The sequence below is a fragment of the Trachurus trachurus genome (genome assembly GCF_905171665.1).
Source record: "Trachurus trachurus genome assembly, chromosome: 5".
In the NCBI taxonomy this organism is placed as follows: domain Eukaryota; kingdom Metazoa; phylum Chordata; class Actinopteri; order Carangiformes; family Carangidae; genus Trachurus; species Trachurus trachurus.
The window spans coordinates 6,521,041-6,547,175 of record NC_139896.1 but is presented as its reverse complement, the minus strand read 5'-3'; the positions used below and the strand labels follow the sequence as shown (position 1 = coordinate 6,547,175).

The window sequence follows — 26,135 nt, the reverse complement described above, 5'->3', positions numbered from 1 at the left end:
CCTCCTTTCTCTTTCTCCAGCACATACACACTAATATACAGATATATAAATAGATGTATATAACATGTTATAGTATATGCACATACAACATACACAAACTAATTTGAATTGCAGGATAATCTCGTGCACAAAGTGGCTCTTTCACCTCACGTAATCTCAGTTTATAATGGATTATTGGATTACAAGAGCCTCCTGCAGGGAGGGAGAGGGAGACAGAGGAGGAGGAAGAAGAAAAAATATACATGGATCACTGGAGAAGTCAAGAAACCTGCACTATTTGATCTGTATTCAGTATTAGGAAGACATATTGATATTGAAAGCAACATCACCCTGTAATCCATCCACATGCGTCCATCCAGGGGTGCAACATCAAGAGATCAAGAGAGGGCATAATGCTCGGTGGCCCCCATGGCCCCCCCTCTCCCACAAAACCTCTTAAACCTCCCATAAAGACACAATGGAGTCTCTGATGTTGCCCCACAAACAGTGGGGGCAACTAACATCTACTGATTACTACCACACAAACAGTATCTTGTTTTAAAAGCAGACTAAAAACATTTCTTTTCTCACAAGCTCTTAGTTTTTAATTGTTTTTTTATTTGCAACATTTCCTTCTTTTTGTGCTTTTATATGTATTTTATGTGTATTCCATATGTAATGTTGCGCTTTGTTTTGTTTTTTGTGAAGCACATTGAGTTTGCGCTTGTCGCATGAAATGTGCTATATAAATAAGATTGTTGTTGCTGTTGTACTGTGAGTTTTCTTCTTTCTTTAAAACAAGAGTTGAACATTTTGGGAAATTTTCAAACACCTATAAATTCTCAGTTAATAAAAATTTTTCTCTGGACTTCTGCTTTATTAATTGCATTTTGTAGCTTTAGGTTATTGGTTGGTGTATCATTCTTACTGATCTGCTTATTGTATGTTATATCCTACTTTTACACTTTGTATGAGACTGTTAAGTTGTGGACAGATGTCAAACTTACTTTCATTGTGTAGGAAGGTGATAAGGTAACAAGTCACCTGCACCTATCAGCTTTTTATTTGCACAGCAGAAGCTTTGAAACACGTGCACTGCAACAAGGGTGTTCCCTGGTTTCTTCTCCAGGTGTTTTGGAGCATTTACACAACCTCTTGTTTGACACACACCACACCTGGCTGGCAGTAAGCACAGGTGTGTGGTTTCGCTTTACTTACCTGTTCACTTCTGCTATTTTATACTTATAGTCATGCCCTGTTATTGTTGCACTTTACTGTTCTCGTTTTTGTATATATTTGTCTCATTTGCCCTTTTATTGTGTTATTTGTCTTTTATCGATTGTCTGTCTGAATGATTGTGCCAAACAGAATTTCATTGTACAATCTTCTCAGTCTAAGTTCAAACAAAGAAGGCGAGTGATGCTTTCTGTTTTGGTTTAAGTTCTCTGACACCACGACTGCTGATCACCACCTGTTGTTTCAGATAAACAGAGTCACACTCACAGAGACAAACCAACGCTGTGTCATCATTAGGAGCTATAGCCCACTCAGTCAGTCTGCTGGCTGCGGCTTCCTTCAATGGACAATTAGTCGCGGCAGTGGGTCAACACAACACAGCGGTAGGGGCCTGGCTGCGGGACTGAACTTCAGTGTTTGCGTCCGTCCGTGTGTCAGTGTCCTGGACCGGACTGGGTCAGAGTGAATCACGGAGCATGAGGCTGTTGTTGTGTCTGTGAGGAGGAAGTCGGTCGTTTTGCCAAAACACCAATAAGTGCGGAGCCTCTTTCTGTGCAGGAGAACTGGAGCATCCTGCTGCTGCCTCACATCACTGGCTCAGCAGAATCAGACCTGCGTATCTGCACCAGTGTGTGTGTGTTTGTGTGTGTGTGTGTGAGAAAGAAACAGGAGACCGAGAGCGACAAGTGTGTGAGTGCAAAAAGAGAGGTGTGTGTGTGGTTGTTGGTATGAAATTAGGGCATTCTTTACAGCTGAGTAGGGCAGAAGACGAGCTGGCAGCAGAAGTAGGCTAAATAATCGTCCCCTATCATTAAACGCTCTCTTGTTTAGGGGGTTGGGGGGGTTGGGGGGATTCAGGGGGGACAGGAATGTCCATGTGACAAAAACGTGAGAGCAAACTGCGCTCACACACACAACTCCGCTGTCCCACTAACCCCGCGAGGAAGAAAGAAACCGAGTGTTTCTGGTCTATTTAACCAATTTGCTCTTTAACTTTCCAAACACTTTATTTGTTGTTACACCACATTTCCCTCTCTCTCACTCTTTCTCAGACATCCCACAAACTTTCCCTCTGAGCTCCAGTCCAGAGCAGGCCTGGGGTCAGTCTGAAAAAAAAGAAAAAAGGCAAGGCAAAGCACACAAGACCCCGACGAGTCGACGAGGGCCCTCATATGAGCTCTGCAGGGATCTACACTACAAAAACTCAAAATCTTACCAAGAATATTTGTATTTTTTCTAGTCAAAATGTCATTTCTAGTCAAAACGAATCTAATTATACTTAAAATAAGACTCATCACATAAAAAGTAGCTTGTTTTTAGACACTTTTGACTTATTTCAAGCAGATTTTCACTTGAAATAAGTAGAAAAATCTGATAGTGGGGCAAGTTTTTCTTTCTTATTACAAGCACAAAAATAATTGCTTTCACTGGCTGATTTTTCTACTTATTTCAAGTGAAAATTTGTTTGAAACAAGTGAAAATGATCTAAAAACAAGTTCATTTTTAGGTGGTGAGTCCAGAGACCAGTTTTGACTCGAAATGAGACATTTTGACAAGAAATAAGACAAACATTCTTGGAAAGATTTAGAGTTTTTGCAGTGTGATGTGGACTGTGTGGTTCAGTCTGTGTTCAGAGATGAAAGGGGGATTCCAGTGGCGGTCACATGCTCCCTGCAGAGCTATAATAGAGGAGGCACCGGCCATTTCATGGATCACAAGCCATACATGGTTTCCCTTTGTGTGGATGCATGTGCAGACTTCTATGGCATTGTGCAGTTCTTTCTGTCAAAGGCAAAAAAAAAAAAAACCTGTGCAGGACGGACGGATGGATGGACGCGTGCCTTTTCATGTTTGGCTTCGCATGTGCAGGTGAAATGAACATGTTTGTTCTCCTTGAGGCTTTGAAGTGCAATGCACAAGCAGGAAAAAATGTTCCATGAGAATAATGTGAATGAACCACTATTGCAGTTGTGCTTAAATATATATGAGATGTATTAATAAATTATATTCAATATCCTTCAGCACATACACACACACATACACACTGATCTCCTGCAGGCTGTGGTGCACTGCGTCCGCCCCCAGAGGCCCGTGTGCTGCACAGAGCTGTGATTAGAGGCGACTTTTGCACAACACTCTGTATATCTCGCCATCACAAGACTTAGATTGCCTCGGAGCTGATAATGTCCGTGACTCCTTCTTTTTTTTTTTTTTTTTTAACGACCTCGTGCACGTGTGTGAAAATGGAAAATGGGAAAGAGAGACTGGGGAGTGTGAGATAAGAATAAAGGGAGGAGAAGACGAAGAAGGATCTTTGTTACAGTAAACACTGCTGTCTCTGAGGAGGAACCGTCCGTCCTTCTCCAGTAAAAAAGCAGAATAAGGAAACTACCTCTCTCTCCTCTCTCCTGCCCTCAAGGAGTTTTTATCATGCTTCACTGAGGTGAACCAGGCCAGGGGCAAATCAAGACACAAATAGCCCAACAAGTAAACAGGCTGACAGACAGACAGACAGACAGACTGAGAGACAAAGTTTCTAGTTTCTAGCTCTACGTCTTCTGCAGTGTCTTTTAAAGCTAAGTTAAGAAAAGTCCACGTGTAAACAAATGCACTGCGAGTGGTTGAAGGATGCCGATGAAGTGGGACAAAGTGAGATCATATGTAAATATAGGTTCTTGGTGCTCTGCTTAGCAATTACAGAGAGACAAAGAGAAAAGAGCAAGTGAGAGTGAGAGATCATGGGAGGGGATCATCAGGGGAGTGTGTAGTGTGTGTTAGTGTGTGTGTGTATCAGAGGGGTGAGCAGGTTCAACAGGTCCCATGTTGGGTGGGGTGGGACTTGTGAGTGTTCAGGTGCTAGAATCCTATATCAGAGCCAGTGCTGCTGACCATGGGTCTATATCAAGAGCCGGCTTGGGTTTCAGCCCCCGGGCGCTGATGGAGGATTATTCTGAGAAAGACGGGTTCTGGCCCGGCCCTGAAATAACTGATCCAAACTCTGACTCTGACTTTCGCGCACTAATGAAGAGCAGAGGGAGGAGAGGAGAGGAGAAGAGAGGAGAGGGGAGGAGAGGGGAGGAGAGGGGAGGAGAGGGGTGAAGCCAAGGGAGATGCACCTTCTGCCCTTCCTGTCAGGAAGTTAAGGCGAGACACTACAGGCAAAAGCACTGTTTTTTCATGCACTGATGAAATTTTGAGATTTTGGGCTATTTTTCTTCCTTAATATGTCTTCTTTCAGAAAAATGGTAGAAAATCCACATAAAGGTGGTTATTTTCCTCATTTTGTCTTCTATCATCAGTAGATTTCTCCTAAATTCACCAAAAGTTAGCAGCTACTGTGACATACTGTGCTGTGCTTGTTGTCTGACCCATGTCATGTCAGGTATCATTGTAAAGCTCTCTCTCTCCTGAACAATTATGTAGGCTCCAAAAATTGTCATCTCCTCCATATCCGCAACCAATCGTAAAAGTATGATTTACATTAACAATCTATGGAATTTCACAGTACAAGTCTTTAAAGGCCGTTTTCTCAAAATGAGTTTTTCCTCAGACTCTGAGCCCGAAATCTCCACTTCAGCAGCACTTACAGTAGAGAAACCAAACCTTCCAGTTTTATTTTTACAGAGGGGATTGTTGATATCATTCAAAGCCTTATTTGTACAACGTTTTATTCCTAAAAACAAGGCGAAATTTGATTTTTTTTGGGCGGGTGACAGTATTTTCTCATTTACAGAGTGATACAAATATAGATATCCAAAATCCCCTCTGTAAAAACATCTGACTCTAATATGTCAACAAAATAAAACAAGAATTTTGAAAAGGGGCTTTGTCCATTGTTCAGATTTTGGTTCTGGAAATATATGCAAATTAGCGCATATTTCATCAGATATTGCCTCATTTACACATTTAAACATAAAATTTGACAAAACTTGTAATACAAAAAATATTTGTCTTAATGTAAGTGATAAACTTGGGGAGTTTCATGGTGATATGTGTTAGTTAAAATGTTTACCCTATTCACCTGTAGTGTCCTCCCCTAATAACAAGTGTTGTGTGAAACAAGAGAGAAAGAGAGAAAGAGCGTCAGGGGAGCATTGGTTCTGGGAAGGAGAGCAAAGGAGAAAAGCTAAAATGTCATCATGCCACATTCTGCAGAACGTTGTGTAGACCAAGACAAACTCTGGGACACTGTTACAAATAACATCATCGGTTATGGGGGGGCGGTCATAGGAATCACATGGTCTGGGTGTTACACAGGAGCATCCCCGCTCTCTTTCTCTCTGTGATAATGAATATAAAAGAATAAAGGTTGAAGCCATGACACAGACACACACACAGACACACAGAGAGATGTTCCCCAGGGAGAACGCTATAAGGAACACGTCGTCCTGAGTTTCTAGGAGCAGTTATAAGTGTACGCCTCAGAGCTATGCAAAGCAACCGTAACTCTGAAGCTTGTGTTAATTTATCAACACAAAGCTGTCAAAGCTCCAGCACCCGTTTCCAATTTCAGACACCCCTCTTACATAGTGTCTGTGTGTGTGTGTCTGTGTGTGTGTATGTCCGTAGGTGTTTTAAAAAGGTGTGCCCTGAGTGTATATATGGTATTTATGAGGACATGTGATGTGATTCTCTTACATAAGTGAGGATAATAACAGTGAAATGTATCTAAGTGGAACCTATGCAACAGGACCATGTCGCTCCTTCATGCTCTGCCAGCAACTTCTTTTTTCTTTTTTTTTCTTAGTTGGGAAGGTTATATAATATACTTATATATTACAATATTTTATCTAATATCAACAGGAATTTCACTATTATGCCTAATCTGGTGGGTGGCAACCTGTTTGGTCATTAATAAAAACTGTGGATTAATCACTGGATTAGAGGTTTTGACGTAATGTTTGTCCAAGATTGTAACAGCATTTCTCAGATCGTTACGTGTTATGTGTTCATAATGGATGATGAAAGCATAAAAGAGACAAAGTGACTCAACCACATCAGTGTGCAGGCGGGACGATCTGCTTCTCTTCTACCTGCCGAGCAACACAGTAATTTAAGGAATACTTTCTCATTCTCTCATGTTATTTACAGGACAGCTGTTGCTGCTCTGCAACACATGGACTCCTGAACTATTCTGGACCAGATGCAACGGTAACGTCACATTTTTTTAAGAAAGAAAAAAATAAGTTATTAAAGGAGCGCTCCTCATCAAGATCGGTTTACATGCGTCATGCGAAATTCAGAAACAGTTATATAATGTCCTCGTCGTCTGCTGCTGCTGCTCAGGAGGAGCTTTCTAAAGTCATGATTGGCATCATCAGAGATATATTATCGGCCTGCTCAGATTGGATGCTATCAAATTGCATTGTGGGAATTTTAGCGAGTAGCATTTTTGGATCTTGACAGATACTTGGAAGTAAAAGTCAGGATAAGCTATAGCTTTTGTTGCTTCATAATGACGACAAGTTTATCCCATCCTCTATCAGGCTTTTGAATAAGATTGTTTTTTTCTCCTTTTTATTTTTACTTGCTTAAGTGTGTGTGTGTGTGTGCGTGTAGGGGCACACCATATCTCTGTCTTATTTTCCCTGGCTTTAAAATGTTGAATGTCAATTTGAATGTGTTGCTGAGACTCTTTTCATGTCATGATGGTTGTTGTATTGTACTGTCCATTGTCTATTTATGTATTTATTCAGCATGGCTAGGTGCAACTGCAAACTGAATTGCCCATTGGGATCAATAAAGTTTTCTCTCTCTCTCTCTCTCTCTCTCTCTCTCTCTCTCTCTCTCAAATTAACTCAATTATAATCTAATTTGTGGATTTTTTTGTGATTATTTGTAATGTATGGATGTATGTGTTTCTTTTTCCTTCTTTTTTTGTTACTTTGTACTGGTCTTACTTACAGTAATCTCACATGCACAATCTGCTTTTCTTTTTGACGCCTTGTGTGTTTTTTTTTTAATTGTGCAAATAAAACAATCATGCAATCAAACTCTTCCCATAACTGCCTATATAAGTGTACTGTAGCGCTAAATTTCCATTGAGTTCCCCTTAGTAATAAACAGAATTAGTTCCTGGAGTCATTAGTCATTTAAGATAAACATCACATGGACGTCAAATAAGACGAGACAGAGGACAGAGTCCACACTAAAAACTGTTTCCCAGGAATGAAACAGTGAACTCATTTTGATCAGGATGATACAACTGGGAGAAAAGTGAAGTGAAGTGTTGCAGTGGACAGGCCGGGGGGTCTTTCTTGGCCCCCTCCATCCTATTTATATATTGTATTACACAAGCCCTGGTGTTGCACAGTGGGAGCCTGTGTGACAATGTCATCATGACATGTCTTTATTTTCCTTGTACTGTGAACTCAACACTTGACATTTACTTTACTAGTTCTCCTAATGCTGTGAGTTTTCATTTAGCGCTTGACGATGTGACTGTGACGCCCTCTGAGGACGTTAATGTGATTAACTACTGTACAAATGAGCCGAGGGTTAGCCCAGTGCACCGCTCAGCAGACGGCAGCAGCAGCAGCAGAAACCAAAGCATATGCATTGTTGGGTAAAATGAGGGTTACCGACATTTTTCACATTTTTCCTTCAGATTCTTCTGGCAGCAGTTTGACCTACACGCACACAACTGTGTTGTTGTTGTTGCCCTACATAACTCAGACTTTTTCAGCAGTGGAACCTAAACACTATCAAGGCAATAAAGGCTTATCGACAGCAACACAGGGTCAAATGTTTCTTAAACTGTGTCACCATTGAGAATGAGGCGTTTGAAGCTTGATGTTGGAGCAGGAAAAATCAATGTAGCTTCAACAGTGTGAGACAAATGGTCAGTGATGATACAGACAGACACTTTTATGATTATGTGACTCACACTGTGTTGTTGTTCACTGTGGGAAAACCCTACAAGTGTTTAAAGGCACTCATTACACTCTGGTGTTACTGAAGGTATAGACAACTACTGGTGTAATAAAAATGTAGGCTGCTCTGCCATCTAGTGGTTAGAAGAGACACTGCATTTAACTTCCACATGGATTCAGCCAGTGAGTGAACAACACAACTATCAGGTGTGAGATAAGATTACATTGAAATGTTAGGTAGGATTTGATTAGAGGCCGTTTTTGTAACTATGTTAGCTTTGTCCATGTTAAAGCACTTTTTCTGATCTGTATTATGCTTTGTGTCAAGGGTCCTACTACAGGTTTTTTTTTTTTTCCATTTTGTGGTTTACATTGTTCCAGTAGGTGGTGGCATGTTATAGCTACACATTTCCATTTACACAACCCCCCCTTGATATTACATAACATTATGAGGGTGTTCACTTGATGTTTTTTTATGTGATATTCAAGGTGTGTCAGAATATAAAGAAAGTAGAAAAGTAGTGAAGAAGAAAATAAGTATTTATACCAATGTTATGTCTGTATGTATACGATTTTTTTTTCAGTATAATATATATGCCCTTGTATAAATGAGTTGTGTGTGTATATCTGCATACGAGGTATTTTTCCTGCTACTTTTTTTTTTTCCAGGTGACAGATCATGTGTCTATATCTGCATATAGAGATGGAGGTGTGTCTCCAAATTGCTCGATGTCTGATGCTTTTTATGTGTACATGTTTTTCAATTGTCAATGTTATTATTTGTTGCCTCTGGCCCGGGTCGTTATTGCAAATAAGAACTGGTTCTCAACTGACTTACCTGGTCAAATAAAAATAAAATAAAAAAGAACGAGTGTCTGAAACGTCACACACACATACATGTTGTAAACAAATATTAAAATGCAACCTTAGGAGTAGTTCCTGGTGTGCAGACTTTATTTACATTTTTGTGCTTGTGTCTTTGTCCAGCACTGAAATGCATTAAAACCATATGAGATAATTATGATTATTTAAACCTCAGATGATTTTTATGATGCACATGATAATTTACAATTTATAAAGGAGATCTACCTAATTTAAAGATGAACATTTACTTTAAAAAAAAAAGGGGGGGGGGGTTTATTCAGTGGTGATGGTAACTATTTACGATTCACTAAAGCTACATGATGTCATGCATAGTCAGTGTGTTATCTGCAGCATGCAGCATACTGCCACTTAAAACTCTGAAATTCTTGAATATTTCTAGTGCTTTATCTTCTCATCTATTTCCAATTCGCTAAAGCGGCAGCATAATACAATGTGTGTGTGTGCGTGTGTGTGTGCTTGTGCAGAAAATATGTCAGCTCAGTGGTTGAGGAGTAAAGTGCTGCTGTGACAGGTATTTAAACGGGTATTTGGGCGTCTTTTAAAAAGTGTCTTAACATGTTTTCCTGTTGGTCCCATTCACAGTGGTTAGTACACAGACGGAGAAACAGAACAAGTCCCGGGACAGAACCCTGAGGTTCCCCACATGACATGAGGCTCTGTAGCTCCAGACATGATCTGACTCGCCAGAAAGGTAGGATGAAAACTATTTTGAGAGCGAACCAGACATCCTGAAGTCTGTTAATCACAATGCTGTGATCATCAGTATCAAAGGCAGATCAAAGGTCCAACAAAACCAGAGCTGTGGTTCTCCCTCCAGAGTCAGCTGACACCTTAATGTCACCAGAGACTTTCAGTAATGCAGTTTTCGTGGAATGCTGTTTGTAGAAACTAGACTGAAACCTTTGCCTCTGACTCGAGTGCAGATTGATTGAGTCGGCTATAATGACTTCAACACAAACGACACAGTACATCGAAAGTTTAAATGCTCCCAATTTAAAATGCTTGAAGCAATTTGCTAATGAGACAACGAGCTAGAATTTGACAAGGTTGGCTACACTGAGGTCAAATCTTTGGTTTTTTTCTGCATGGTAATTTGGAGCTTTAATCAGGTAAAACACACACATGCAAGAGTCTTTTCTTTTAGGACAGATATTCTGGTATGTGTTGACCTTTTGGGCTGTCAGCACTGTCACTAAACTGGAAAGAAAGTGAATAAATTCTCTGGAAAATCACTGTAGCTCACAGGATCTATTTCTCTTTTTTTAATTCCCTTCCCCTCCATTATCAAATCACTGCAAGTGGAGCTCTTCAGAGCAGTAGAGAGGTTTATCCACCGACTTCAAGTCTCCACGGTGATAAATTGGATTTCCGTCTCTTGCGGCCATCAGGGTGATAGAGAGAGTATTCAGCTCCTTTAAAAGCACTAATAGTGTTCTGACTGTATAATGAGGATATCAAGTCAAAGTACCAGGGTGAAAGTAGAAAATGGTCCCTGTGATTGTAATGATAGTTTATTATATAACTAGTTTTTACTTTTACTGGTTGAAATTGAGGTATTATATGCTTACGACTTTCAATATGTGTAAATTCGCTGGTTATTTTCATGATTGATTGTTATGAGAAATGCACATCACAATTGACCAGAGGCCAAAGTGATTACTTTAAAATGTATTGTTTTTTCTTTATTTTGTCGTTATTTGTGTTTGGTTATGTATGAACTTGTACATAATGTATGAACTTGTACATATTTAGCTATCTCTAACAATGTATGTATTTAAAGGGATACTTCACCCAAAATCCTACCTACCTACTGTGTAACATGTCAAATTGTCATAAGAAAAAGAAAATGCTATGTCAAAATGTAAAAAGAAAAAGAAAAAGAAAATATTATGATGAAGATAATTATTCTGTGGGGAATGGGGGCGGGACTAGATACGCTTTTGCTTCTCCCGCTTTCCCTTTCGGCCATTGTATTATTTGAACTGAAGATGAAGTGTGATGATGATGATTTAATTGACATGCCCGAAATAAACAAATAAATTAAAAAATTAAAAAATCGATAATTCACCAATTTTCTACTCCCCGTCATGCCAAGGAAGGGTTTGGAGAACTTCTAGAGTCATCAAAACGCTTTTGGAGTTCCAGGGGGGGTCCGGCTGGTGACGGATTTTCATATAATGGCGGCGGATTGTGCTCACTTTTGAATCGTCCAAAACACACACTATGAAACATCCAGATACCTCCATACTGCTCGTCTGTACTGACCCAAGTGTCCTGAAGCTGTGACATGAAAGAGTTGTTTGGAAAAAATGTATTTGATCTCTGTTTTTAGCCTTGTTGTAGTAGTAGCCAACCCAATACAGCAAAAACACAGGTCATCAAGATCCACTCCAAAACCAGCAACCCTATTTACATTTAGCACTGCCTTAAAGGAGGTAGAGGCATTTACCTAGGCAGTGTGGTGGACATCACCGGAGGGACAGATGCTGACATAAAGAGCAGAATCAACAAGGCAAGAGTGGTGTTCAACATAGTCAGGAAGATCTGGAGCTCCAAAAACATCTCAGCAAACACCAAAATACACATCTTCATCTCCAATGTAAAACAAGTGATGCTGTATGGATCTGAGACTTGGAGGACAACAAAACACACAATATGCAAGCTGCAAACATTCATAACACCTGCCTCAGGAGAATATACTGCACATCTGGTGGAGAGACCAAGTGAGCAATGTGGACCTGTGTGGAAAAGAACAAGCCAGGATCCCAGTGACTTACAACTTTGAAGGAGAAAGTGGAGCTGGATTGGCCACACCCTTATAAGAAAACCTGCCACAAACGTAACCCGACAAGCCCTGCAATGGAACCCCCCAAGGGAAAAGGAAACGAGGTCGCCCCAGGAACAGCTGGAGAAGAAGTGTTGAGGCAGAAATGTCAGGGAGTGGGCTCAACTGGGGTGACCTCGAAAGAACTGCCAAGAAACCATGTGAAGTGGAGGACAGTCGTTGACGGCCTATATGCACCCAAGAGGAGCTATGGGCTTAAGTCAAGTGTAGTAGTACTGTAGCTCCCAGTGGCTCTGTTGATGTTTGTGTGCATGCGCGAGATTTGCTGCGAGATGTTTGTTCGTCGTTGTAAACCATTGGATGTTTGATGTAAACACGGAAGAACATCTTGCAGCAAATCTCACGCAGCCACTGGGAGCTACTGCTACAACAAGGATAAAAACAGAGATCACATTAATTTTTTCCGAACAACTTTTTCATGTGGCGGCTTCAGGACACTTGGGTCAGTACAGACGAGCAGTATGGAGGTATCTGGATGTTTCATAGTGTGTGTTTTGGAGGATTCAAAAGGGAACTCTGTCCACCGCCATTATATGAAAATCCGTTGCCAGCCGGACCCCCCCTGGAACTCCTAAAGCGTTTTGATGACTCTGAAAGTTCTCCAAACCCTTCCTTGGCATGACGGTGAGTAGCTGATTGGTGAACTATTGATTTTGGGTGAGGTATCCCTTTAACTTTCTTGCGTTTTGCACTGTAAGTCAAATTCCTTGTAGGTTAAATGACTCATTGTCAATAAAACTCTGATTTAATGGTCTAATTCTGGATTATGGCGACATTTGTGAATTTTTCTACATGACTTTTATTGTTGTTCATTATTATTTTTGTTTGTATTTCCTGACTTTTTTGTACAAACTCAACATTGCTTTAGAGTTAAAATAAACTAATGAATAAGAAATGTATGAACATTAAATGGCATGAAAAGAAAACACTAATGTAAGGCAGAGGAGCTTGATCTTACAATAACATAATAACAATAACATACTACAACATAAAGCAGAAATTCAAATACCAACAGGCATGGGTGTTGAATGTATTACATACGTATGAATGGTTTACAATAATACAGTCCTTCCTTCCTTCCTTCTCGCCTTCCTTCCCCTTTCTAAAGATCCTGTTCAGCAGAGAAATATGTTAGTTCTGCAAAACTCAGCCATAAATGTTCAAGCCGCCACAGTCAGAGCCAGAGTCAGATTCAGATTCTGCACCAGAGGAACCAGTGACCTTGTTCCTCTCAGTCTGCTACAGATGAGTTATTTTTTCCTGTGGTGAACGAGCAACAGGTGGAGGGAGATGGTCGGTTCGACTCAGTTGGTTGTCACATCCATGGAAGATGCACTTTGGGAGAGAAGACAGATCTGACTAAAGACGAAAAACGAGCCTCTTACATACTTCTATAATGTTATATCTTTAAGGGAGGGGTATGCTATAGGGCTCCACGTGCGTCACTACTAGTTCCTGTTTTGCCACATGACCATAAAATCCTCCATTCAGAAACTATGGAATAGTTTAACGGTCTAATTCCTCAATGAGGCAATAATACATTGTTTGTTTAGTGTGGCCTATGTGATATTCTTATAAACAAAATGCAGCTTTACTATTTTTTTTCACTTGTTCCAACCCTTTTTTTAATCTCTTCTTAGCTCTCTTTATCTTGTATAGACTCTACATCCCGTTTATTATGACCTTTATCTCATTCAGCTGTTTCTTTACTTCTTATTTTGGTTCCTCTCTGCTGCATTTGTTGTTGCTCTGTATTTTATGGTTTTACAGCACCTGTCTTTGCTTTTGTTTTCTTTTTCTTTGTCTTACTGTTTTTTTTCCCTCTTTCTTTTTTTGTCAAAGCACTTTGCAAACTTAAGTTTTTATTTATTTATCAATTTACTTACTTACTAGCACCACTACATTGTGCTGAAACCGGACTGCTGCAGTATACACACTGTGTACACTATAAATTGACTGTTTGCACAAGCTGGTGCTTTACCAATATGTTTTATGTTTTTATTCTTTTATTATCAATTCAGCCTACTTTTGATTGTGCGTTTCTGTGGAAGGAGCTGTTGGGAGACTCGAAATAAAGTTTCAGTTCAATAAATAATGGGGTTGTTTTGGACAACTTAGCTTTGTGGATGTGATTTTTTCCCTAATAAAATGAAAAGGTTAACAATGTTGCGTTTATTACTTTGAGAGGAAAAAAAAACCCAAATAATGTCTTTGTCTTCAAAAATTATCCTGCCTAACTTATTTATTTGTTAAATAAAAATGTCTCTAAGTCCTTCCAAAAAGCAATACAAAATGAACATTTATAAAAAATATATATATATATAAATAAATGTATGATATTTTCAGATTCAGTTTTCACAAAAAGTGCATTATTTGTTATCAGTCTCAGAGCTTTGATGATCTTTGATTTGATCTTGATCTTTGATCACGCACACAATCAAGCTGTGACAACGTCAGCCTAACTATACTTGGGTGACAACAACATAAAGAGAAAAAAAAACAATGAATGTTTTGTAAAGCTTAAAAAGATCATATGTTTTAACAGCTTTTTTTATTTTCACAATCACATATAGAGGAGATATAGTATTGTTTAACATATGCAGACAGTTCCAGAAAATGTAGCTTCTTGCCTGAAAATTTAGATTGTTGTAGCCTTTTGTAGTAGAATTTGGATAAAACTATTAACAAATTAATCAAGTAAAACTAGGAATTTAGTTTATTGTCAAATTCAGTGTAGCCAACTCGTACTTCTCCTATTTTTTTGTCACTTTTCTTATTTATATTGAAGAAGTATAATATACAGAACCAACAGTTATATATATATATATATTACATAATTATGTACATTATATTATTATATTATATATTATAATATATGTACATTATATTATAAATAAGCATGTCAAAAAACACAAATAGTTAGTGTATAATAATAGATCATTACAAAAAATGTTGTTAACCCTGTAACCCTAAAGAAAAGGTCAAAGATGGGTATGAAAGGGAAAAAGAATAAAACTTTTCATAGTCACAGTGACTCAATAGCCTAATGTGTTGCCCTTTTTTGTTGTTTATCAAATTTAAACACAGTGTAGTTCCATTAGAAAAGGAGTGACCTTAGGTATTGATCTAGCTTTTTTTTCTTTCTTTTTTTTGTGAATAAAACATTTTGCATAGGCTACATGATGATAAAGTTCATCAGTGTTCAAGAGCGCGATCTTCTTCTGGATTAACTTAGTAGCAAATACTATCTTTAAAGGTTAATAAAGCGGTTAGAAGAAAGGTTTAGCAGTAGCTTTAGCCTACCTACCTAGTATTGAAAAAGTGAAACTCAAGATCACTCCCAAATCTTTTCACTCGCAGCTACTTCTCCTTTAAGCGGACAAAAAGCCCCCGGCTGACGTCAGCAGTAAAACCTGCTCCGGCTGGGTGTCTCTCTGTCGGTCTCTCTGTCCGGGGACTCAACTCACTTCGGCGGCGTGCGGTGCGGTGCGGCTAGTGCTACACTGACTGGTCTCGGAGTTTTTTTTTTCTTTTCCTCTCTCTCTCTCCCTCCTCCAAAACCAAACCCGTCTGTTGTTTGTCTTTTCGTTTGGTGGTCGTGTTTTTTTTGTTTTTGTTTTAACTTACCGCTATCGTGTCACCTCGTCTAAAAAAAAAAAAAGAAGCCGGTCCTGTCGCCGATTTATGGGATGTTTTAGGGAAAAAGTTCCCGAAGTGCTCTTTGAGGATCCGGTGGTGGTGGTGGACGGCGGCGGTGGTGGCAGTGGCGGCGGACACACACACCGGAGATGGATAAGCTAAAGCTAAAGCTAAAGCTAACCGCTAGCTGAGTTGTTAGCCGAGAATCCCAGCGTTCGGAATAGGCTCGAGCCGTAGCATGCTAAGTGCGAGCTAATTTAGCATTAGCTTCAACGGCTAACTTAAGTGACTTGTTAACCAAGTAACGGCTAGAAAAACAATAAGTAAAACAGAAATACCACTAACTGTGCCTGGCTGAAGAGTTTCTCAAAGGCCAGCTAACCCCACCACCAGCAGCAGAAAGACCCAGCTTGACTGTGTGTGTCTGTTGTGTGTGACGAGAGGGGGGAAAAAGCCAAGAGGAGGACTATTACTATTACCACCACCACCGTTCAAACAGAGACCGTTCAACAGCCAGCATGTTGTCCAACGCACAGCCGCTGTTTCCCGGCAGCAACACGGCCGAGCAGCAGCAGAACCCGGCCGGGCAGCAGCAGCAGCAGCAGCAAAACCCCTCGGGCCAGTTCCTCGCCTTCTTCGCCAACCCCAGACCCAGTTTACAGATCAAGAAAAACGCCATCACGGACGACTACAAGGTAACCAGCCAGGTGCTGGGGCTGGGCATCAATGGCAAGGTGCTGGAGATCTTCCAGAAGAAGACCGGGGACAAGTACGCACTAAAGGTGGGTGATATTGTAATGTAATGTGAAATGAGTGTGACAGATAAATTAGAGATTAATCCCAGGCAGAGGTCAAAGGCTGTCAAGTCAAGTCAAGCCACTGGCTGACTGCGGAACAGAGGCTTATAGACAGGAAGTCATGATGGCACCACTACTTTTTTGTTGTTGTTGCTCTAAATAGACAGTTTCCAGTTGAGATTTTGTTTGCTTGTTTGTTTGTGGAGCTGTCACCACTGGAAATGACAGCAACACTACTCAAATTATGCTTTCAAACTCAGCTTTCAGACTAAAAAAACCCCCAAAATAAATAGAGTTGAGGGATAGAAACTTGACCTGAAGCTTGTTGATAGCGGTTTGATATAGTAAACACTATCTGTGAATTGAATATACAGGAAAAACAGACCAGACCAGACTGATCATACATTATGTTAATCAAATCTTCCATTCATTAAAACAATTGCCAGTCATTCAGCCTTTTTACATGTGACTTTCTCTTCCTATAGTACTTTTAGCTTGTTTGGGCCACTCAAAACAACCTTATTGACAGCTTTTGGGAGATGTTATTGTCTGTATTTTCACTTTTATTGATTGATTGACAGATCAAAGGTTACTGCCATGTTTTGAGTTATTGTCTTATGGTGGTTTACTCACATTTTACAGTGTTTATTACTACGCTATCTAAGAAAAACAACCTGCATGTTTGCTTCTCGGGAATTGTAGTTTGAACTCACTTGATTTTGACACAAAGCGGGTATTTTAAAACGCAATCAGTGTATTAATTCACAACAGGTACACGACCATCTCACTATGACTGTGTGTTGCTCTGCAGGCTGAGTCTCATATTGCTCAAGCCTCTCTGCATCACGTGCTGTAATTAATGTCCATAGCCAGTCACTCTCATGAGATAAAACTGCAATAGGCAAATAGTGGTGAATGGACACAGCCCTCTGTGATTTGAATATAAATTAAGATTAAAGTGCTCCATGTTAACCTGTGTACAGCCTGAAGTCTGGCTGGCACAGGACCTATACCTGTGTAGACCTCGCACTCGCTGCCGGACCGGTCAATGATTGATAAAGCAGAAGTATCACATTAGTTAACCATAGACTGATGACATAAAACGTGACCCTGTTGAGGCCTTGTGTGTTACTTAGGCTACTAACTGCATGATTTTTTTTCTTCTTCTAATTTTTATGAAAAGGTTATCATGATAGAGAGGATCATTGTGTAAACTTTGGTCAAATGACTGTTAAATAAAAGCTTCCCCAAGTGAATCACAGCCTAGGAGCATCCTGTGTGGTGGCTCAAAATGAAATTCAGCTGAAGTAACTGGGTCACAGCACTCTGCATAAGAGTGTGTTTATCTGTGTGTGTGTGTGTGAGAGAGAGAAATATAAAATGTAGAGTACATTGCACTTCTACCTAAACCCAAATCTGGCATCATGTTTGGTTGTGTGTTGGTAAGCCATGTGTTTCCATGTTGGTAGGCCATATAGAGGCAGGGTTAAACCTAGCAAACCATGTACAATAATAAACAATACACACCACATGGTAGAAGGCTGCAGCTTGTGTGTTATATCATTCATTTTTAATTGCAAATAGATGTGGATGTGTTATGAGGGAAGCTTTTCTGTGGTTGTTTTCCAACTCCAGTGCAGGAATAAATCAGGGAAATTAATAAGAATCCACATGCTGAGTAATGCTCCTTGAGTTTCTATATCATTTGAAATGATGTATAAATGAATTATATAGCATTACTGAGTGTTTACAATGGTAGTGCGATTAGCAAACACTTAGAGTTGACACGCAAAGGCAGCGACAAATTGTAATGACACTGTAATTTTAAACAAGGAGTAATTAACTACAAGCAACTGTGATTAAAAAGTGTAATCTCTGCTAAATCACATAACGACCTACTCACAGGGGCTGAGTGCTGCTTTAGTGCACTTGTCAGTAATTATTGTAAAAAAAACAACAACCTATGCTTATGGAGACAGTCTTTTTTTTTTATAAACAAACGAATAACTGTAGATGTGTGCAGCTCAACATCATTATTATTCCTGCTCCTGCGTCACAGAGAATGTCCAAAAGATGAAAGAATAAATGGCTCTGCTGAAAAGAGACATTGGTCCATTAAAGGGACTACGAGGACTCTCGGAAAGCGGAAGTGTTTTCACACTACATTTCCCATGAGCCTCCGCGCGCACGGTAAAATTCTTGGACCGGCATAACACGGATGAAAGCGAAAGCATTTGCCAAGAATGCTTTCATTAATCAAGAATGAAAGTTGGAGGTTCAAAGACGATCAGATACTGTCGTAGTTCCGACCATAAACGATGCCAAATAGCGATCCGGCGGTGTTATTCCCATGACCCGCCGGGCTGCGTCCAGGAAACCAGGGAAATACTGGGCGAGTCGACCACTAAATAATAATATCAAAGTAACTATAAAGACAAAATTATATATTTATTGAAAATGGACCCATTAACAAGTGTGGGTAACGTAGATTCAGCCACATTAATATGAGACTCTTTTATAACCAAAAGCAAACTTCTCGGGGTCTCTTTAAAAAAACAATCACAATTCTATCATGATAGTGAAAATACCATGGCATACAGTCACTGAAAATGTAAATGGTGAATATTTGAGCACAAACAGCACCTGTGAATGCACACGTGTACTAATAGACACTCTAAGGTTCCTGGATGCTTCAATCAGTTCCTTCCAGTCGCTCCGTACTCCTAAAACCTGTAACTTTCCTTCTAACAGACTGGAGGCCAACACATCGATGTCTACACTGAGTGAACTAATGAACTAATGCCCTTTCGTGTTCCCTTCATTGACGTCAGCTGAGTCAGCTCTGTCTCATCTTTTCTATTCATTAGGGTTGCACTAGGTGCCAGCAGCACTAGGAACCTGCCAGCCTTAGCCCCAAGGTGACATCACCTTGCGCAACTTTCTCACCTGTGTCTGGGATGACACTTTACGCTAACAATGCAGCTACGAGAGACGGTTGCAGAGAAACGTAAAAATCAAAAATAATACTTGACTACCTTGTAATGCATCATACTTTTTGCATGTCAAATCAATAGCTTCTACTTGAAGGAGGCAGCTACTGTATGTTCCTCTCTGTTGATTGGTTCTGCCTGCCGCAGTCATACTCTTAAAGGCTGTGAAGCATCTGCAGGTATCATCTTACAGTGGACTAAATTTATATGCACACAAGAAAACCAGGTTATTGGGAGCGATCAGGACGGATATGGGACAGATTCAGTCATAAACCACGCTGATTTTTTTCCCTTTTTTTTTTTTACTAAAGGGCTGCAGCTCAGTCCCCATTAACTACACCACATGGGCAGGAGGAGGAAGTTATTTCATAAAAATCCAGTCCAGCCATTAGTTTTGAAGGAAGACCACATGCCAAAACACTGCATGATTTTACAACTTAGGAATGTCTCAGCCAAAAAACAGTAATAGAATCATAGAGTTCACGTTACAAGGAAGGTTTCCTGTCTGCAAGCTGCACTTGAACGCCCCACACACTAATGGTGCCAGATATTGTTGCATTACGCCGCTGCTGCTGCAAAGGCTGATCAGTGTTTGGACTTCATTTCTAGTTTATTACAGTTTATTGATAAGAAAGGTTTAACTCACAAGGGAGCAGTGGAATAATCAGGTTTTTTCAGGCCTTTGGAATTTTTTTTGTTTTTGGGTGGGACTATAAATATGACTGTATTAAGAGATTTATTTTTTCTGTGAGGAACTTTTTCTGGCAGTGTCCTCTACAAACACATCTCTTCTTTTTTTTTTTTTTAAACTCCACACGTGTTTGAATCCTATGATCCGTCAACTTTCAGTTTTAATCCAACTCTGCATTAATATGATTTGGTTTGATTTAATTAACCAAATTTCTCTCTCCATCTTTTTTGTAATGAAAGAATCAGAGTCTCTTGTTTACATGATGTGGAAGGTCACTGTTTGCACAACTCTGGAAAAAACATTTCCTTTCCTATTGGATGTGCACACGGTCACCAGACCAAGACATTGTATTGAGTGTGTCTCACCAACACCACCACCAAAAAGATTTCTGTCTTTATGCAACAGCGTTTTGTTTGACCACCGACTCCTTTAAGTTTAGTGTTTCCTCATCTGGAAAAGGAGTTCAGCAGCAGCAGCAACTGCATCGTTAAGATGATGTAACCATCCGCACAGTGACTAAATGTTTTGGCCACATTCTGCGAGTCGTTGAAGTTGCGCTTCCTGAAATTTGGAAAGACGGTGCAAGTCACTATGGTGAAGTAAACACACCTGTCAAGGGTTGGCTGAGAAAAGGGGAACTGGAACCACTGGCCATTTTTTCCCCCCCTTTCTGTTTATGGGGTTTGGATTGCAGAACTTTCCTCTTGGTCTGTTCTGTTGTCGTCTACCAATCCAGACACCACTTTAATTGTGTATTTAAAAAGCGGTGTCCTTTCTCTAACACCCCCACACCCTGTAAATCCTCTGAGATGTTTTGCAGTCAGGCTGTCATGTGAATTAAAGATTCATGCAGAGATGCGTGTGAAGCGCCCGGGCTGTTCGTCAATCATGAGACGACGACGGTGAGAGAAAGGAAGGAAAAGCAGGGAGGGAGAGAGAGGAAGGAAGAGGTTGTGTGGTGGTGGTGGTGGTGGTGGCTCTCTTTGAAAGAAGAGGAGAAACAACGCAGAGTGGCATCTCTTTGAAATCTCTTGGTCATCGGAGGAGGAAGAGGGCTTACTCATTTTCCACCATGCTGTTGATTAGCTGCTCGAGCGGAAGCAAAGTTTCCGTCCTGTCATATGATCATTGATTTTTGCCTCGTGGAAAATGTTTTGCCCCGGCTTTGTGGTCTGTGACTTGAGGTGTCGCAGGTCAGCCGCGTTATATTCATAGTCGCACTCTGACAAGAAGTGTCGATGGTGAGAAAATGTCGTCAGCGTTTCGTTACATAACCCCCTCAATTTATCATAGGTGCAAGCTGTTGTAGGTGGTTGGAGGTATGGCTATTTATCAGGACGTTAGAAACAACAGCTTTGTCTGGAAATACAAATATTGCTACTGTAACAAAGTCTATATCATTTCAAGCAAAATATATTTATAAAGAGTTGAGGAAAACACCGTCTATCCATCCATGCATACATCGGCTGTATCACTTATCCATATAGGATTGCAGGGGAGCTGATGTCACTCCCAGCTGACGTCGGGTCGACATGCAGAGTTCAACCACCTCACACACTCATGTTGACACCCACCGGTGATTTAAAGTCACCAATCAACCAACTTAACATGCAACACGTCTTTGCACTGTGGAAGGAGGCCGGAGAAACCGGAGAGGAAACCCACACGGGCACCTTGGTAAAACATGCAACCTCCGCTAAGACCTGATTTAAACCCAGAACTTTCTCTCTGAGGGCGTTTTCACACCTATCTCGTTTGGTCCGGACTTTTGGACTTTTCAGTTTGATCCGAACCTAAATTCCAGGTGGTAAAGGTGCCGCGGACCACAGGCCACAACAAAGGACCGTAATTTGGTCCGACCAAAAGAGGTGGTCCAACCAAGGTTCGTACCTTTTGCAGTGTGAAAACTTTTTGTATGGTTCGGACTGTCGTATCAATGACAATTTACGGTACAGGAAGTTACGTCACGTGAACCAGCTGACTCGGCAAAACAAAACTAGCCGAGCAGCGTAAACAAAACAAAATCAGAGATGTTCTATATGACAAAAGGAGGAAATTAGGTGCTTGAGTGAAATCTGGTCACAAAAGTATTACAACAAGGAAAAAGATGGCTCGCTCGATTCATTTTCTGTAAACAGGAAGTAGCACTGATTTCAAATGCCGGCCGGCCGGTTGGCTTAACAATGCAGCGAAACCAAAACAAAATGACACGGAAGTACATAGGGAGATGATGCGTCCAGCAGGTTTGTCTTGTAAAGCCTGTTATTCCATTTGCAGAGTGAAACCAAAACCAACAGGACCAAATGTATACTGTACAGTATAACAGAACATGGACCTTGGTTTGGACTCTCAGGTGTGAAAATGCCCTGAGTTGACAGCACTGCCTGGAAAAATACCATTGTGAATTTAAAGTGGGGATGCACAGATCCAATATTATCGGGCAGCGACCCAGAAATTGACTAAATAGCTGGATCGGGCGTGGGATAATTGGGCTTATCCATATTCACTTATATTTTATCTTTGTGACGCGTGCTACATCACACAGTAAAGTAATTTAAGTCAAGTGTGATGCCTTCACTCTCCTCCACATGGGATGGTCTACGGTTTATTAATTCAACAGTGGCATCGGATCAGTAGCGGCTATTGGCTGATGCATTGGGGCTGAGAAAGCGGGATTGGTGTATCCCTAGAATTTAGTGGTTGTAATTGGTTGATCAGTTAAATCAGTGGGCAATTATTTGGTTAAATGGGTTTAATGTCATCCTCTTTTTCTTTTTTAAACACCACAGAGTTTGATTTCTGGCACCTTGGTCGACTGGAGCTCCACCTTTTGACGCGGTGTGAAGTTTAGACTCACTGTCAGGTTGTAGAATTGGCTAGTGACCTCCAAAAATGTACCGGCCAAACATATTTTTCACCGGCCAAATGAAAAAAAATCATGCCTTGTTTGAAAAAGCTGCACATCCTGGCAGCTGAGAATATTACTGTCAGTTACTGTTTTTGTTTTACACGCCAAACTAATTTTTTACCTGCCGTCGGCGCTTGGCGGTGTTAATTTTACACCCTGCTCACTGTGATTGTCATATGTGACGGTGCTGCACAACATTAGAGATGTTGTTGTCTTCTTATATCTGCTCTTATTGTCTTTGTCCAGTGGTTGCACTAGTTATAGGAGTAGCTATAATTCAGTAATCAGAGGAGATCTGTGTTACAGTCTATGATGTTTAAATCTCTACTTTTTTGTCAACATTAAGGCAAAACTGTGACGGATCAGGCTGCACAATAAGATCTCACATCTCCCTTCGGATTATTAGAAAAATATTTGTTTGACGTTTGTCACAAACGAGATAAGCTGAAGTCAAAGCCTCTTTGATAAACATGTGTATCAGTGTCGTAAGCCTCTTTTGACATAATGTGATTTATACCGGATCGTAATTTACATGGGTGTAGTCGCCATCCCCATCACCAACCCCCACACACTGACCTCGTCTTTCTCTGCTGCCTCCCTTTCTGTTGAAGGAAGTCTATCTGGAAGGATGTGGTGTTGTGTCTGTCTGTAGATGGATCTACAACTATTTAATTTCCAATTACTGTGTCATAGTGAAACAGCACAGAGTCACCAGTGGTTGTGTGTACTTCCTGTCCTGAATGAGCTCTCAACAGACAATACTTTTTAAAGAATGATGTTGTATAGAGATATTTTCTAGATCTGGTCTCTCCCACGTTTTTTTTTTCTTTGCATGAATGTGTTTTTTTTTTTTTCTGTAGATTTTCGTGAGTAGTTCCCTAATAAGCCGGCAGTGCGGTTGAACAGTGCTGAATGGTGCTTAACGGTAAAGGGAAGTGAATGTTTGTTCCATCCAGAGTTCATTCATTCATTCAACACACTACATGGTCTGTTGCTCCTGTGTGATTTACTTGCTAGAGAGGAGGACGCCATTGTTGAATGAATCTAAAGCTAAAATTAGGTTATGGTGCAAAGAACAGCAAACAAGTGCTCGATTTACAGGCGGCTGGATGTTTCTTTTTACTTTACTGTTGCTATGTACATGTTATATTGATTTAAATGGCTGTTTTTTGTAACTATGATGTCTATACCTACTGTATATGACCTATAGACGATGGGACAACATTAATGGCATAGATCTACAGTTTGAAGCTTGTTTACTTCCTTATTTCACATATCAGCTTTTCTCAAATTTTTAGGAAAAGGAAGGAAGATTGATCTGACTAGAAATCTGAGTAACGTGCAGACTGTGTTTCTGTCGTTATTTCATAAATGCAATATCATACATTGTATGAAAACATTATATACAGTATCTCACAAAAGTGACTACACCCCTCACATTTCAGCAGCCATTTTATTATATCTTCTCATGGGACAATACTAGAGAAATGAAACTCGGATATACTTCCCATACCTATACTATAGCTTGTATAGCAGTATAGATTTGCTATCTACTGAGAATTACTCAACACACAGCCATGATTGTCTAAATAGCTGGCAACACAAGTGAGTACACCCCTAGTGATACCTATACAAGTCATTTAAACATGCCAAGCCACCTGTCCTATCCCTCATGTCCATGTTTTTGCATGCGTGACCAGACCATACAAACTTGTGTGTTATGGATTAGAGCTATTAAATTCAGTTCTATGGGTACAATTCTCTCATCAACATGGCCCCTCAAGGCAAAGAAGTCTCTGAGAATCTGAGAAATAGACGCGTTGTTTTCTATGAAGACGGCCTATAGGTTATAAGAAGATCGGTAACACCCTGAAGCGATGGCCACGGTCTTACAGCGGTTTTTCCAAGACGGGTTTCACATGGAACAGGCCCTCGCTGGGCTCGACCAAAGAAGTTGAGTCCTCGTGCTCTGCGTCATATCCAGAAGTTGGCTTCAATAAACAAGACGCATGAGTTCTGCCAGCGTTGCTGCAGAGGTTGAAGAAGTAGAAGGTCAGCCTGTCAGTGCTCAGAGCTCACGCTGCATCAAGTCAGTCTGTATATGTTCACTCACTGTGAGGTGTACTCACTCACACATGTAGACAATAATGGCTCTGTGGTGAATTATTTTCAGTGGATAGTAAAGCTGTACAAGATGTATACTGACTATAAGGTATATTGAAGTTTCATTTCTATAGTGTTGTCCCATGAGAAGATGTAATAAAGCGGTTGCTGAGATGTGAGGCGTGTAGTCACTTCTGTGAGATCCCGTATATGAGCACAGAGTGTAAAGCAGACGCACACACACACCTACACACACACACAGACCTGGGGAGCCAGATGTGCTCTGCCAGGTGAGTCACTGTTATTCCTGTTATTAGGAATCAGCTGGAAACGCAGGACTGTGTTTGTGTTTATACGCTGAAGCTACAAGTCTCATCTGTTGCATCAGGCACTGAGAGGGAGATTCACACCATGAATCATCATGTGTCAGAGACAGAGGAGGGGTGGGGGGGGGGGCATCAGAGGGAGGGCAGCACGCTACAAACTGTCAAATATGGCAAATGCCTTTCAACTCTCTAGTTGGCTCCTTTTAGAAACGCTCGTCTTTTCATCGTCTTCATCCGTCAGACGCTGTCTCCTTTTCACTCGTGTCCATGCACATCTTCCAGACCTGAATCAGGAAGTGAGACAGTTGCCTCTGGCTGTCGCACAGATGTCGTCCTCTCTCACTTCCTCTCCCTTGACACAACTTGTTTTGTTTTTTTATGAATGTGTCTTAAGCACTGGGACACCTGCTGGCTGATAGAAGAAGAAGAAGAAACTCACTTGCAACTGAGCTGTTTGTCTTGAGAGTCTGGATGTCAACATTAATCACCAAAGCTTTATTCTCACTGGTGATAGATACTTCACACATCCAAGACAGGATGAAAAAGTGTGTTTTTAAAAAGAAATTCACCTCATTTTAGAGACGTAATTCACACAGATTGAATGTTGTTTATTTACAGGGATTTACAGTTTTAATTATGTCACTAGATGGCCAGATTTCCATGGTTACCATTTTGAAATAGTGAGGTAACATGGGAGTTTCATTTAGTCAATTTAACTTTCATTTACTCAACCGGCTCTATCATCTGTGATTCATGGATTTCAAGCAACGACGTCACTGAAATGTTTAGAAATCGTAGCACAGCAGATGTTTTTATGCACCTGAACCGAAAAACCACATAAAGATCAAAAAAGCTTTTTTTTTA

The 26,135-nt window shown here is 40.5% G+C and overlaps 1 protein-coding gene across 1 annotated transcript in view; it reads left to right on the top strand.

Moving 5' to 3' along the window:
- Positions 1–15,260: 15,260 nt before the first annotated feature.
- Positions 15,261–26,135, top strand: part of mapkapk2a (MAPK activated protein kinase 2a) — a 31,106-nt gene continuing 20,231 nt past the window's right edge. Inside the window, exon 1 of the mRNA XM_083972780.1 lies at positions 15,261–16,238. Within this exon, the coding sequence (XP_083828906.1) occupies positions 15,975–16,238 (264 nt within the window). The 5' untranslated portion in view covers positions 15,261–15,974. The remainder of the gene's footprint in view (positions 16,239–26,135) is intronic.